Genomic DNA, 17055 nt, shown 5'->3' on the forward strand with positions numbered 1-17055 from the left:
GTTCAAGCTTCGGCTGGTACTATACTGGTCTGTTTTATGTTTTTGGGATAGGGGTAATATTTGTAAACTGGTCTTTGATTGGTGCTTTTTGGACTCTCTTGTTAATCAAAATCAATAGTCTAACTAAAATACAAACGACAGGCTAAGACCCATGCACTTGGTCTTACCTACCTTTCACATGTCAGTTCCAATGAGTATGAGAAACTGATAAGAGAACTCATATCTCTTTCGAAATTAAATAAAAAAAAAGAAGTTTTTTTAACTGAAAGTAAGGAGCGATATTAAAACTTAAAACGAACAGAAATTACTCCGTATATTAAAGGGGCTGTTCCCTCCTCAACGCCCTGCTCTTTACGCTAAAGTTTGACTTTCTCTCAAATCTACTTTTTAAAACAGTAAAAAACTGATTTGTTCTTCTGATTTTTGAAAAAGATCTGCCCTCCCCCTGTCCATCTATGCGGTTCAGTATATGACTGTGCTGTTCAATCTTCTGCTCGAAATCTTTCTGGAATGTAAGAATATTGAACCCATAGCCTTTTTTCACACTTTCAAAAGTTTAAACAAGAGGATTTCCTTCCAAGGGGAAAAATTTTATTTATATTTTAAAGCCGTGGCCAGGTCTTCATAACTGGTCAGGGCTTACGAAATTTTCTAAGGTGTAAAAATATTAAAAAATAAATTATTGTCTAAAACGAACATATCTTCTGCTTGTCAGAACATTGTGGGCTTTTTTCAAGAGAGGAGAAGACCGGTCTTTCCCCCATCCTCTTTGTGGACGGTCACGTTTTAGCTGACTGTTACATCAGTAGGCTTGAAAAAACGTTCTTTCTAGATTTTAACTGTGTTCGCCAGCTTCTAGGTCACCCTCCCTTGCTGTGAAGCAAGAATTATCTGCTCAGCTGAAAAGGGTCTCATGAAGGTGCTGACTTCCCTAATTGCGTCCTATTTTTGCTAAAATTATTTTCTTTGCCGAAGAAGGAATTGTTAAAGATGTTCCTTTTCTCTACACGTGTATAACATTTTAAGCAAGAAAATTGAAGAATATCAATGATTTAAATCTTTAATGGGTTTGTTGTTTTTAAAATCTTTGATATACGGAAATGCGTTTTTATTCAGCTGATAGAAGAGCTGTAATGGTGGTTCTGTTATTGTTATGACGTATCAGATAAGATATGAAGTGAAGTTATCAGTTGGTTTGGTGCGGAATAAGGAGTTAAGCAGGGCTGTGCCCTACCCCGTTTGTATCGATTATTTGATGGACTTAATCCTAAGAAAAATAGAAAAGGTTATGGAAGCACATGGCATCAAATACGAAGGTACGACTCCTAGATCTAGATAATTCAGACGTTTTGAGTATCTAAGATAAAAAATTTTACGAATTGAACGGATTTTGGAGGTTTTGGGAGTTCAGGATAGAAGAATAAGCTTGAAAATTAATGTTAAGAAGAGTAAAACGCATAGACTAGGGATAAATGAGGGTGAATAGATGATATTAGGTAACGAGAAAATCGGACAACTGGATAGATCAACCTACCTGATTAGTCTTATTAGTTCAGATGGTGGATGCAGTGAAAATCTAGATACTAGAATTGCCGAGCCACAGGGTATTTTTTAGCAGTTGAAGAAAGTTTAAGGCTAATGGTCTTTTTTGTTCCCGCCCAATTTCTGAAACAGATTCTAAGAATCTTAATAACGCCACTGCTAGTATCTATTCGATAGCAAACTCGTTTATGAGACTTGACAAAAACATAAACAAGTGGGAGAAAAAAACAAAAGATGTTTGTTTAGCAAAAGCACGTTAGATTCTACGGAGATTAATTTAAATGAACAGGTTATGTAAAAGAAAATATACCCACTGCTGAGCTAAAAATAGTGTTTTCTTTTGCACATCAATTTAAAGGGTAATCCTATATTTTTTCGCTCAGAGATTTTGATTCGATGTGCATTGAATGCAAATGGTAGAACTTGTACGAAAAGTAGACAAATCTTTTATTTTCGAGATGGGTGTCTGTTTTGAAATGTAAAGCGTGAACTCTCCCAAACCTCAACCGAGACCGAGTCCGTTTGGAAATGAAAATTGTTTGGCTATTGGGAGAACCCTTTGGTATTGAGAATTGCAAGCAGTTAGCCAGGTGGGTGAAACACCCACCTGGCTATTTTCTTTTAATCTTCAGTTCTCGAAGTCCACCAGTCCCCAAACTTAAACCTCGTCATGTTACTTCTGAATTCCTTTTTACAAATTGTGATGAAAATGAAATAAATGAAATAATTATGTGTATGAAATAACAATCCTGTGGAGTAGATGAAGTATCGTTAAAGCAACAAAAACAATTGTTATTTCTATTTTGACTCATCTGATTAATTTATCACTTGAAGAGGGAACTTTTCCAGAAAGACTTAAATTAGCCTGAGTGCTACCCCTTCACAAAGGGAAGTCAAAAAATGAACCGAGTAATTACCGATCCATTTCTATTTTACCTTTTTTTCGAAGATTTATGAGAAAGTAGTCCATGAAAGAATGTATGATTACCTCCAGGAGTAGAATCTTCTGTGCGATACCCAACTTGGCTTTCGCAAAGGACTTTCTACGGATATGCACCAGCTATCTGGAATTCAATCCCCTTGGAAATCCGGAACTCAAATAACCTTACTACCTTCAAGCGAGCAGTGAAGGGTCGTTCCAGAAATACTGTTTAGATTTGAATATCATGCGGTCCTCCTCTTTTCGATCTTTTCTTTTATTTTCTTTTTTTTCTTTTCTTTCTCTTCGTCACTCCCCTTTTTTCTCTTTTTTTTCTTTTTTGATAAATCCAGTTGATTCGTTGTTTCTGTTAGTTGATTGTTTAATTATTCTTTAGTTAAGTTTCTGCCCTAGTCAAGCACTTTTGTGCTTTCCTGGCAGATTATGTACATGTAATTATGTGTTTTTATTTAAATATATATGATTGAATTGAATTGAAGAATTCCTGCGAACAAAACTCTAGCACAGCTTGCATCAAACAATAAGTGCGTAATTGGTAATTTGATGTGTGTGTGTAGACTTGTTCCTGTGTTTGCGTACGTTTGTGTTTTTGTGCTCCTCAATCTCATCCTGCTAAATAACTAAGAAGACTAATCCGCCATTCCATCATAAATTTACTATGAAAAAGTAGCACATAAACAGAATTGATGGAAATAAAACTAATTTATTGGGAAGATAACAAGAGGAAAAGTTTGTGTAAAACGAAAAACTCAATGCATACCCGTACTAATGAACTTATTTTGGAAGAAATATAGCCTCTCAGGCGCATACGGGTTAAAGCACATAAAAAAGAATTTTTATTGAAATAGAAGAAAAGCGATAACAGTAAAAAGTTTGGGATTTCCCAAAAGGAATTTAAAAACCCTTGTCCATCGTATCTGCCCCCATTAAAATACAACAACGAAAACAAACAGTCCGCACATGCAAAAGTAAACTACCCAAAGAAAAAGGATGAATGTTTGAGAGGTTTTTCACTCTCAGAAATCATATACCTCAGGTGGCTAGTACCAAGCATGGCAGAAGTGTGCCAAGCATAGCGGAACTGTGAGAACAGTACTAAGAGTGAATGATCTGTGCCAAGCATGACATAAGTATCCCAAGCATGGCAGATGTCTGCTAAGTCTGATACAAGATCGTGATTTCATAGCAATCTGGGAATGTACATTATACAATTAGGCTAGTGAGTTAAGTAATTGAAAATTAAAGAGCCATTTGAAACAGACGGACAGAAAATAAAATCCTTCAATGATCTAAATGTGAAACGGTCAAACATTACTGTCTATGCATAATTGACTGAAAATGAAGAGAAATAAAAATAAATAATTATACCAAACATAAAAGAAATGGGTACTGCTATATACAAATAATTAAATCCTAAACGATTAAAAATTAAAATGAGTGCTAAAGTTAAACCAAAAAGGACACAAATTACTGCCCATAGGAGTTCGACTAGAGTTCCGTTCTAACCGTAAACCAAAATAAAAAATTGTCGCTAAATAGAATCTGTAAACCTTAATTGTTGATGTTTCCTGTAATTAGTATATTAAACACTAAATAATTATACATTACACATTCAGTTCATTTTCAATATCTTTCCAGTCACCTTGATTTTTATAGTGGTTTTTTTTTGTCAGTATTTTGGAATTAATAAGATGAAAGCTATTTTCCTTGTAATAAGATTAGGGCATTAACGTTATTTTGTGTTAGGGCGAGATGCACAAGATTTCGGAAAGAAACTTAAAGACGCTTTAATTAAATACCAAAAATGAACGAATTGTACAGAAAACGTAATAATTGTAGGAAAAACTATAAAAATCACAAATACTAAGCCCAAGTAACATACAAGAAATTTATAAGAAAAAAACTAAAATTGTTTGTATTAAATGTATTTAATATACTTCAGACCAGATAAGAAACTTCATTATTTTTGGACATTGACGAAGAATGAGACAGAAATTTATGGAGGAAAAAATAATTTTCCTTGCCAATATTTTTTAACACATTTTTTTTTATCAAACACGAAGATTTATCTATTCCAAATCAGACCAAATTAATTCTTCAAAATCACTGTTTTCATGCATTGAGTTCCTGGTAAATTCACTGTTCTCCCCCGATCCCTTCTGTGCGTTTTTTTTCTTGCTGTTCACTTCAACTCGACTCAACCTTCTTTTTTTTCCTCTTTTTATTTCTTGAGACAAGCTTGAGTCCTTCGGTTGGTGGGCTGTTGTACATTTTACAGACACAGGTTCTCTGATTTCCATATTCCTTGCAACCCTTGAGTCTAAAATTTCAGGAAGTAAGGATTCATTCCAGAAGGCTTCAAGCTTCGGAAATATTTTTTCCCAGTAGTCTTTCGATCGGTGAACTGTAATTATTTCCCAATCCTCAATAGAGTTATAAACTATTAAGTGGCATACCATTTTATCCAGTATCTCGAGTTGGCCTTGTATCTGGGCGAAATACCTGTGATTTTTTTTTAGCTGAAGACCTTCACTGGATAATTCAAGAAAAAATGCTTTAACTAAATTTTTTGACTGGGCCACATCATAAATGGTTTTGAACTCTGGTATATTATGCACCGTTTTTATCTCTATAGGTGTGCCATTAGGGAGCAGCCCATCTACAGATGCAGCAAGATACTGATACTGTGGATGCACACTGAGTCCTATTTGATCTCCCTTTACGACTTTTAAGTTGAATTTGTTTTCATATGCTTCTAGTGCCACTACTTCTAAATCTAAGCCCTTTTTCATTAGGGCAGAGCAGAATCTAGGTCCCAAGTTTCGAATTTGCTTAACAATTGGGGCAACTCTGGTGCTGTTTTTTCTGGTTGCAATTCTGTGGAAGTAACTACTAGTTATTCTCTTAGATCTTTCTTCAACCCAAGTGTCATTTTTGGATTGGCCCTTGGTACTGTTGAACAAACAGCTTATACTGGCAAAATCCAATTTTAAATTCTCGTCAGTATATTTTTGTATGGCCAAATTCATTTCATCAGAAGTCATGTCTGGCTTATTGCAATTTGGTCCATAGTCACGATTACCAAAGTTATAGTTTCTATTTTTTAACTTAGCAACGTGTTTTCCTCCAAGAGCACTATAATAACTGGTCAAATTACGTTTAGATATTACACGGAGTTTAGCCGTTTTATTACAATATTTTTTTGTTACGCTAGAAGGACTAAGCCCAAAAATATTTTTCCAAGCTAATTGATGCCATTTTGGACCTGAATTATAAGCAAGACTTGCTCCATGAACTCTTGCATGATATGAACCTCGTTTAGACCGGCTTATTTGCTTTCCTCCGATGAATTTAGCAACAACTGACATGTAGCTTTCAGCTAAGTTTGTAGTTGCGTCATTTCGAAGCTGCTCTGCTTTTCGACACACAATATCGACCTCTGTCATAACATCTTCAAACACGTGCAGGGGAAAATTATTCCACCGATCTTCTATTTTACTATTCACGGTCAATTCAGCAATCTTAGGACATCCAGAATCACATTTTGTGTGGTTTCCGAAAACATGGTACGGACCTCTTTTTAACAAGATTTTCAATTCTTCTGCTGTTCCATTATTTTCAGAATTTATTTTTATCGCACCCCTTAAATTTTTTGTCAGTTGCTGGATAATTCCTCGGGGAAGACATTTTGTGTACAAACCTTTTTTATTTTTGCACAAATTATATAGATGGGCTGTATAGTTTTTTGTGACGTGATTTGCACATTCATGTTTCCGTATGTTGGAACCGTAGGAAACACTTTGTTTTAGCTTATAAAAAACACTGGAATCACCGTCACCGATAAACTCTAAAAACTGTAATCCGTGCATCTCCTCACTGGAACGAAGCCTTCAACTAGAATATCTGTTTCCATGCTCCTTGAATTTCCGTTATAATTCAGAAAGCAGAAATGATCTTTGGGAATTACTTTGGCGTTTGCAGAAGAAAAACATATATAACAGTATTTATTTTTTATGCCAACATATAACAGTTTTTTCGTAAATGCATCTATGATAACTGCAACACATCCTTTGGCCGAATAATCGTGTCCTTTGCTACGCTTATTCCAGCCTCCATCACATATCACTTTTGTCCAGTATGAGTCCTCCTTATACCTATCATCATGAATGGCTGATTTTAAGGCCTCTCGTCCATTTTCTAGCAAAATTTCCGATAAACTATTCATCCAAGCATTACCAAGCTGCCTTTCAATACGGGAATAAACTATTCGTGACATTGGTTTCACTCCAAGCACCCCGAAGAATTCACACAGTGTAGAATACCCTCCTCCACTACCCATGGCTCCCCAAACAGCCTTCGAATTCAAGCAGCCTTTAAGACTTGATTTTTTTTCGGAAAAAGCAACCTGTGTCTGGTCCGTAAAACTTGAAAGATATTCTTTTACGCTTGTTGCTGGACATTCTGGTTCACCTTTAATCCTCTTTTCCCAGTTACACTTATTACACTTAACTTTCAGTTCAGTTTTCAGGCCTTTCTTTTCTAATTGCTTTATAATCAATTTTCCGTGATCGCAACTGATTTTGTGTCTGAATGCTGAAATTACTTCAGCAAGGAAATACCTTAGATTCACAATGCAGTTTCCATCTGGAATTCCAGATAAGTCTATCTCAGTATTCGTATCGGGGCAATCAACACCGTAAGAACCACTACCGTTTCCCAATTTATTTGAATCGTCTATGAGAGGATTTGCTGAAAATTCTTGTGAAATTTTCGATCCATTTGACAAATTATCTTTATCTTGTTCTCCAAGCAGCACCTTTCTAAAAAAAATGAAAAGAACCATAGAAAAACAAAACAGCGACCCGGCTCAATAGTAAACGAAAGTCTAAAAAACGAAATTTTGATACTAATAAATACGTCAAAAGAATCGGATTTTAATTAAATTTAGTCCTACCCATCAAAAGATAAGAGCCTGAGAAAATTTGTCTTATTTTGGAAAAAAGGGGGAAACACGCCCTAAAAGTCATAGAATTGTTTTGCCAGAAGACTGATCAAGGGTGCGTGTTTATTTGTTTTTTGTTTTCTTTTTCCCAGGGGTGATTGTATCGACCCATTGGTCCTAGGGTGTCGCAAGAGGGCTCATTTTAATGAAAATGAAAAGTTCCGGTGCACTTTTTAAGCGACCAAAAATTGGAGGGCACCTAGGCCCCCTCCCACTTTCATTTTTTTTCTCAAAGTCAACAGATCAAAATTTTGAGATAGCCATTTTCTTAAGCATAGTCAAAAAACATAATAAGATGTCTTTGGGGACGACTTACTCCCCCATAGTTCCCGGGTGAGGGGCTACAAGTTATAAATTTTGATCAGTGTTTACCTTGACCTGATGCCCACTTAATTGGACAATCTGTCTTGGCTTTTTCTACAATTGGCCATGACTTGACTTTTCCCACAACTATTCCTTTTAATTAAAAGTCAACGGTTGAGGGGTTTTGGCTGAGGGGGGGGGGGGGGGTAGAGGGGAGGGAGCTACGTTGAAGGATCTTTACTTAGAGGAATTTGTCACGGGGGAAAAGAAATTCAATGAAGGGGCATAGGATTTTCTAGCATTATTAAAAAAAACACTGAAAAAATAATAATGAAGAAGTTTTTCAACTGAAAGTAAGGAGCAGCATTAAAACATAAAACGAACAGAAATTATTACGCATATGAGGGGTTCATCTCCTCCTAAATACCTCGCTCTTTCCGTTAAAGTAATTTCAACTATATATTCTACGGACTTGGTGATTCTAGGGTCATTCTTAAAGAACCGGGAGAAAATTTAAGCTTTAGTGTAAAGAGCGAGGTATTGACGAAAGGGCAAACCCCCTCATATATGTAATACAAATATACAAAGTTCTAGGTGCTTTTATAAGTTACCAAAAATTGGAGGGCAACTAGACCTCCTCCCCCACCCCATTTTCTTCAAAATCGTCAGAACGAAAATATGAGAAAGCCATTTAGACAAAAAAAGATATGCAAATTTCGTTGTGCGGTTAGCCAAATCAAAACATGCATTAATTTAAAAACGTTCAGAAATTACATAAAAAAACAGTTTTTTTTAACTTCAAGTAAGGAGCGTCATTAAAACTTAAAACGAACAGAAATTATTCCGTATATGAAAGGGGTAGCCCCCTCCTCAACGCCTCGCTCTTTACGCTAAAGTTTCTTATTGTTTTAAAAAGTATAGTTGTGAGAAAGAGTCAAACTTTAGCGTAGAGAGCGGGACATTGAGGGACTACCCCCTTTCATAAACGGAATAATTTTTGTTCGTTTTAATGTCGCTCCTTACATGCAGTTAAAAAAAACTTGTTTTTTTTTATTTAATGGACAAGAGGGAATGAAACTTGTATATGTAATTTTTACTTACCGGTATTTTAAATTCAGCCACCTTTTGTTGATAATTTTCTTCCTCATATCTCAAATGTCTTATTGACTTCAGTTGACAAGTCAACTAATCAGAGACACAATGCCTTGGAGGCGTAATGCCTAAAATTGGATAAGAATCCCGCCTTTTTTTCTATTGGCTGATGAACAACGCTATTAAGCCGGAAACAGGGGTAAAATAAGTAAAAAGTAAGCACATTTTGAAATTGTATTTTTCTGATTTTGCTTTCAAACTATTTATGATAGACATCAGAAATTTTCTGTAATGGTTGTAGATTATAAAATCTACATATGATCCAAAATTCTACCCTCTGGAGCCAACTTCATACCTTCTAGCAAGAAAAATGTTGAAAATTAAAAATAATTTTTTGCACCGTTAAAAATAAAAATATAACAATTCTGCAACCAACATTTTTTTTTAAATACTGGCAGGATGAACTAAAAAAAAAATCTACTGTCATTTCCCATCCACTAAATTTTTATTCACCAAACTAAAATAACTTGATTTCTTTTTTTTGCACAATAGGTAAAGCATATACAGAAAAAGTGAAACCAACATTTTTTTCCTTTTTAACTCGAGAGTCATCAAAAAAAAAATCAGTTCGAAATCACCAAAATCGCAGAAGTTATTCATGATTTTCTATCATAGGAGAAATAGCATTGGACACAAATTAAGACCATTAGCCTTAAATGAATATGAAGATAATCTGCGAACCAAGATCAGAATATTGGAAGTCACTGTAATGGGGTCATTGGTCAAATTTGGGTCTAAAACCTGGGGGATGTTAAGGTTGAGCAGGATGTGCTAATTTTTTCCTAAAAAAATTAAAATAATGTTTCATTTTTTTGACTGACTTTATATCAAACAACAAGCTTTACGAAAAAATGGTTTGATCTTAGTTTCTTGGGCTGTAAGGAAGGAAAACGAGAAGCAGGTCGCCCCCTAATGGTATGGAAAGAGGCTAGAAGAAAAGATTTAAAAGATATTCGAACGACATGGGAGGGGGCTAAAAAATGAGGCTTTAAATAGATTAGAGGAGAGAAGAGGAGTCTGAGCAGCTGTATTCGTCTCACTTGGCTTGGTGCTGTAGTGTGTTATTTCTAGTAGGCCTAGTAGGGGTAGTGATTACAAATTCGAGGCTCCAATCCTAACTTGAGCTTTTTAAAGTAGAAAAGAGTTTGTACCTGTTCCTTCAGTTTATATGTTTCATAAATGGATTCCAATAATACCAGCTTTTGACCATTTGTGAAATATATACTATTGTGTTTTGTTTTGCCTTTTTTTGTACATTCCGTTATGAGCTTCAAATTTTGTCTAAGCTCAAAAGCAAAAAAGCTGAGAAATCCTCCAGAAGAAACTATAGTGGAAACTGGATATAATCTATGAAACATGCAGGCTACATATCGTGTTAGGACACTAAATTGACAGTTTTAGTCTCATATATGTACTTGCTTACTTCAAAAACTTTTACATGCAAGTTCCGATGAAAATCAAGTATCATTAGCATGGAAACAGCTTTAGCACAGTCATATCTTAGCCTCGGAATAGTCATTAGGATATAATTGAGATTCTTCAGATACTGGTGGTGCGCAAGGTGACTATTTGTTGTCGACGACAACAAATTATCGGACCTCAGAAACCCGAAATTTCAATGTAAATGTAAATTATATATATATATATATATATATATATATATATATATATATATATATATATATATATATATATATATATATATATATATATATATAAATAAGTTGTCTGTCTGTCTGTGGATCAGGTGACGTCATGTTTCTGTGTTGACTCTTCGACTAACGAAATTACAAACCGGGACATCGGGACACAAATGACGACCGGGACACCGCCACATAGGGAATATAAATGACGACCGGGACACTCAAAGAGAAAGCGACCGGGACACAAGGAATGTTCGATTAGCAATCACCATCAACAAAGCACCGGGACACAAATGACGACCGGGACACAGGGATTATAAATGACGACCAGGACATAAGTAAAAAAAAAACTAAAAAAACTAAAAAAGGTAAAAACTACAAAAAAACTAAAAAGAAAAAAAACTAAAAACTTATAAAAAAACTAAAAAAGCTAAAAAACTAAAAAAAAAATAAAAATGAAAAAAAAGGAAAAAAAATGAAAAATAAAGGAGAAAAACAAAACTAAAAAAAATAAAAAGAAAAAAAGAGAAAAAAGAAAAAAACTAAAAAAAAGTAAAAACCAAAACAAAAACTAAAAAAAAGTAAAAACCAAAAAAAAAACTAAAAAGACAAAAAGGGGAAAAATACAAAAATTTATTTCATCATATACCATTTCAAAAACGAATGTATATACAGACCGGGACACTGGGATACAAATGACGACCGGGACACAGGGAATATAATGACGACCGGGACACAACTACAACGGGGACGCCGGGGGGCACAGGGGGATATATAAATGACGACGGGGACACAGGGAATGTTCGATTAGCAATCACCATCAACAAAGCTCAAGGGCAATCATTAGAATCATAAGGTATAACTAAAAAAACTAAAAAAAGGTAAAAAACTAAAAACTAAAAAAAAAAACCAATTCAAAAACGAATGTATATACAGACCGGGACACCGGGACACAAATGACGACCGGGACACCGGGACACAAGGAATATAAATGACGCCCGGGACACTCAAAGAGAAATCACAGACTGGGACACCGGGACACAAATGACGACCGGGACACATGGAATATAAATGACGACCGGGACACAGGGACACAACTACAACAGGGACGCCGGGGGGCACAGGGGGATATATAAATGACGACGGCGACACAGGGAATCGTCGATTAGCAATCACCATCAACAAAGCTCAAGGGCAATCATTAGAATCATGAGGTATAGATCTGAATACGGATTGTTTTCCCATGGACCATTATATGTTGCATGTTCAAGAGTCGGTAAACCTGACAATCTATTTATATGCACAGACAATGGGACAGCAAAGAATGTTGTATATTCGCAAGTTTTACGTAGTTAAAAACATATATATATATATATATATATATATATATATATATATATATATATATATATATATATATATATATATATATATATATATATATATATATATATATATATATATATATATATATATATATATATATATATATATATATATATATATATATATATATATATATATATATATATATATATATATATATATATATATATTCACAGGTGGGACATAGGGACACAACTACAATGGCGCGTAACTAATATGGCGTGTAACGACTTACGCGCGGGGGGGGGGCTTGGGGGGCGCGAAGCGCCACCCCAACAGCTAGTATATATATATATATATATATATATATATATATATATATATATATATATATATATATATATATATACATATATACATATATATATATATATACATATATACATATATATATATATATATATATATATATATATATATATATATATATATATATATATATATATATATATATATACATCAAAGTGATTAGTGCTATATATGAGAATTGAGAACAATATTGTTGCGGTGGGAAATGAGATTGGTATTGAATCAGGAGTTAAGGAGGGTTGTGTTTGGGTTAGTAGCTGGTTTGGCCTTAAATCATGACTTAAGAAGCGTTCTGTCCGATTTATATGGATCATTTCAGGGGACTTTGTCCTACGAAACATGGGAAAGGCAATAGGAGAGTATGAAACGAAATGGGAACATAAAATTGTTGTAACCTTAATGCAGAAGATCCGAGTGTCCGAGATAAATTTTTTTTAGCAAAGTGAATTAATTTTTACGGGTTTTGAGAGTTTAGGGTACAAGAGTAGGTTTGGGAATTAGTCATAAGAAGACCGAGTCGTTTAGACTAGGAATGAGAGAAGAATGAACCGAATGAAGAGGTGATGCTGGACAACGAGAACTTACCTGGGTAGTGTTACCTTCTTGGGAGGGATAGAGACTGAAGCTTTGGATAGACTTGGACTAAGGAGGAGCTTCCGCTGTTATGTTGGCATCTGGATGCTTGGCGTTGCATTGAATTGTTACTAGTTAGTAGTATTATTTGTTGGTTTTTACTCAGATCGTGCACACATATTTTTTTAGGCGTGTGTTTCTAATGATTTTTTCTCTACCTTTATAATCTTTGAATTATTTTTATTTGAATCGGGGGCAAATCTGTTCATGTTGCAATTGTAGTGGAATCTATACTCTAATATGCGCCACTGGACTTGTACGCTACGTTCAAAACTAATGTGTGTAGCTATTGCAAGTAAACATATGCTACTCTGTTGAGCCAAAAAAAATAATTTGGTGATTAACCATTATGCACTGAAAGGGATTTAGTTGGAAAATTTGGGGTATAGGAAACATTGTGGTTTTTCTAAAAGTTAATTTTTTTTCCAGATATATCAACAGATGATGACAGCACTTCTAATCAAGGGGGTAGCTCTGTTAGCACTCCAGAAAGGGATAGAGCTGCCAGAAGACAGAAACCTCAGGGACAAGAGATACCTCCTTGCGTTCCTGGAAACATTGATCAGCTGCCTCTTCTTCAACCTCGGCCTTTGCCAACGTTACCTCCTCCTCAGTTACCTCCTAAGCCAGGATCTGTGCTACAAACTCGACCATTGCCCCCTAAGCCAACGGAAAGGTACGGTACTCTCAGCTTGAACGCTTCTTTAAATTTAGTCAAGACTGGCGAATCAGAATATTGTCCAGAAAATTGTGGTTCTAGAAACCTCGTAAGTATGATAGAAAGTGGCAGCACTGGCTTGTTTCGGTACACACTATAGCACACTTTTATCACTTAAATCTGGTGGCTAACGTTAGGTATTACTAAGAAGAAGAAGAAGAAAAAAAAAGCTTAATCAGACTGTTACTTACTTTTCATTGAGAATAAACCTATAGTTAACTATTCTCTGAAGTTTTGCGTATAACCTCGATGCTAAATGTTCGGTAAATGTAAAGTAGAACCTGGACTTTCACAAAATTTGTTCCTTCAGGTTACACACATTTTCTAATATTATGCTAGAAAGTAGGTAACAGTTCGTTTTTTTTATCCTTTTTTTTATGATGCCCATAAATGCTATCAAACACTTCATCCTTGCCCTTATTAACGGTAAATAATGAAAGATTTTTGCCAGTAGTAACCGATTCTAAGAAAAAAATTAAAAGAACAGGAGTTTGGTAGCAATTCTACGCATTGAAAAAGTTTATTTTTGTTTTCTAACTAAGTAAAATTCCTTAGTTTTTTGGCACAAGAAAATTTTAGAATATGGGAAAAACTCACAAAAAAGGTATGATCTTGATTGAAATCACATAATCAAATTCAGCATTTCTGAGAATTATTGAGCGAAGGTTTTAGGTCCTTATTTCTAAAAAAAGAGACCTTTATATTTTTCGTGCGAATTAAGGTCACGAATGCGTGTTTTTTCTTTTATTCCCTAGGCGCGATGCTATTGAACCAATAGTCATAGAACGCTGGTAGAGGACTTCTGCTTTGTTTAATATGAGAATTTACTTGGTTTTTATACCGAGAAAAGTTAAACCTCTGTTTAACTAGAATAATTTTTTTTTATTGTCCTCGTATGTTTTTTCTTTTTACTAACTTTTCGTGATCTTTTTAAAATTGCGGCAATATTTAATTGTGTGTTTAGTTTTAAGTGTAATTGTATTGTTCATCAATCGCATGAAGGAAAACTATCTTTAAAAGAACATGTGTCATTTGTTGTTTTAAATGCATCTTAGCCTATAATGAAAACAAAAGAAGAGAAATTAAAGAGGCTATACTAAAGGCAAAATTTGCTACTGGAATTTAAAAGCGGCCTTGTAACATTTGTCAGCGGCTACGATGCATCACAATTCAGCATATTTAGTTGTCCCGTGGGAGGGCCTGTAGTGGTCCATGGCTTTTTATCCATGTTAATTCACATGAACATTTTTTTGGTTTTTCTATGTGATTCACCATACAAAGAGCAAACCTTTGGAACGGCAATCATTGGTGGCAAACTGAGCCAATTTTAACCAAGTAATGTAGTAGCCTAAATTCCTGGGTTGGCTTCTGAATTTTTCAAAGATCTGCCAGACTAAAAGATTATTTCACATTTATAAAAGTGTTAGCAACGTAAACTGTTACAAAGTTTTTACAGAATTATAGCTCAACTTAGCTAATTGGTAGAAATACTCTAATCTGGCATCAAAGACTCTATACCATCAAACTTCAGGCTTGGGACACGCCTTGACCCGCCCAGGTTTCTTTACAGTAACTCAAAATTGTTTTTATTGGAACAATTTGAACCTCTTATCCGCCAAATTCAGGAATCTCCGAAAACAAACGCTATACAGTAGTGACAAAAAGATCGCCTGATTTAATGAAGTTGAACTAATAACTGTGAGGCTATATGATCAAGGCTGAACCTCTGTAACCTGTGTATGTTTGCGGTTTGGATCTTTTGGTAGCTAATGACCTAGGACATTGAAAAGGCAGAACTTTAATTTACGCGGAGGATCAATCATAACACAAGTATTCCGCTAGAGATCGTGTTCTTTGTTGTTAGCGGATTGACTTGTTTTTCTATGTTTATTCTGGTCTGTTCTTAACTAAGTTGGAAACTAGGAACATCAACTTCCTTGGAATGGTATCGATTAATCTCTTTAAAAACTTTCTGATATCAGTGTTAGATGATATAAAGGATTTTTCTTTAAAATAAATGTTTTGAAGATTAATAAGGTTGCGTCATGTTTTTTTCCAGGTTAAACGGGTTATCGCTCAATTATTGGCATGAAGAATCAAGTCCCAGTGCGTCCCCTACTCCTCATTCTCTTGAAAGGAGGAATAATATTCATCGTTCTCAGGAAATAGGGGATCTTTCAGACCTTCTACAGAATATTCGACCATGTAAGCTTTCTATCTTTATATTATCTGTTTGTGCATGGACTCAATTCTTTTTTACTTTTTTTTTTAGTGAGACTGATAGTTTCACATGTGTCATGACTTATTTAAATTGGGCGATTTAAAAAAAAACTCATATATCTCTTCTTTTTTTTTATGGGGAGCAAATTTCGGTTTTGGAGTTAACTACAGTTGATTGACGTCAGGTACACATGCATATAATTAAAGAAGGGGACAAGGCGCCGAAATAGGTGTTCTATATTTAAAGTAAAAGCAAGAATAAATTGTAAAAACATCAAAATATTGGGAGGGAGGGAGGATAGGACCAAAATAATCCCCTGAAGCAAAACGAGTATAGGACTCAAGATCGAAAGTTGTTATTTTCTTTAAAGAGTCTTCTACTGGGTCCCTATCCATTGCCATTAACATAATCTTCTATTGACGCAATGTTACAAGATGAAATTCTTTGAGGTAGGATCTCCCGAATCCAGTTTTTCAGGTTAGGTTTTCTGCAAATGCTTGTCTGTTAGAATCAGATTAGAACATTTTTTTTTGCAAACTGAAAGCTAAACAACAAGGGCGCCGGCAGAAAATTTTCCAGAGGTGGGGGGCAAACGCTAAAATATCAGTGGTAGTTGGGGGAGAGGGAACATGATCTAAAAGGAAACATCACATTCATTTTTTTTATTATTTACCACTATTTCCGATCTTTTGAAAAAATGTTCTAATTAAAAAAATTAACTATGCGAACTTAGATGCCTTTATTCCTTGCGAAACCAGGATTTGAACCATGGTAGAGGTTGTTCCCGGACACCCCCTAAAAGTCATAGAAGCTTAACGGAAATCACACCATCAGATTCAGCGAATCAGAGAACCTTACTGTATAAGTTTCAAACTCCTATCTACAAAAATGTGGAAATTTGTATTTTTTGCCAGAGGACAGATCACGGATGCGCGTTTGTTTGTCTGTTATTTTTTATGGCATTTGGTATTTACCAAGTAACATATAGCGATCGCAAATTCTGTCGGTCTGTCTGTCCCGGTTTTGCTAGTTTAGGCACTTTCAGATAAGCTAGGACGATGAAATTTGGCAGGCGTAAAGGATATCATGTCTTAGAGCTCTTATTACAATTTCCGACCGGATATGGTGACATCGGGAGGAATTGGAGGGGGAAACCGGAAATCTTGGAAAACGCTTAGAGTGGAGAGATTGGGATGAAACTTGATG

General features: G+C 35.0%; 1 protein-coding gene across 1 annotated transcript in view; it reads left to right on the forward strand.

Moving 5' to 3' along the window:
- LOC136036111 (disco-interacting protein 2 homolog A-like) overlaps window positions 1-17055 on the forward strand; it is a 255860-nt gene that overhangs the window by 62153 nt on the left and 176652 nt on the right. The window contains exons 6-7 of the mRNA XM_065718124.1: window positions 13340-13586; window positions 15688-15833. Coding sequence (XP_065574196.1) covers window positions 13340-13586; window positions 15688-15833 — 393 coding nt within the window. The remainder of the gene's footprint in view (window positions 1-13339; window positions 13587-15687; window positions 15834-17055) is intronic.

Source organism: Artemia franciscana, chromosome 15 (assembly GCF_032884065.1).
Source record: "Artemia franciscana chromosome 15, ASM3288406v1, whole genome shotgun sequence".
Lineage (NCBI taxonomy): Eukaryota > Metazoa > Arthropoda > Branchiopoda > Anostraca > Artemiidae > Artemia > Artemia franciscana.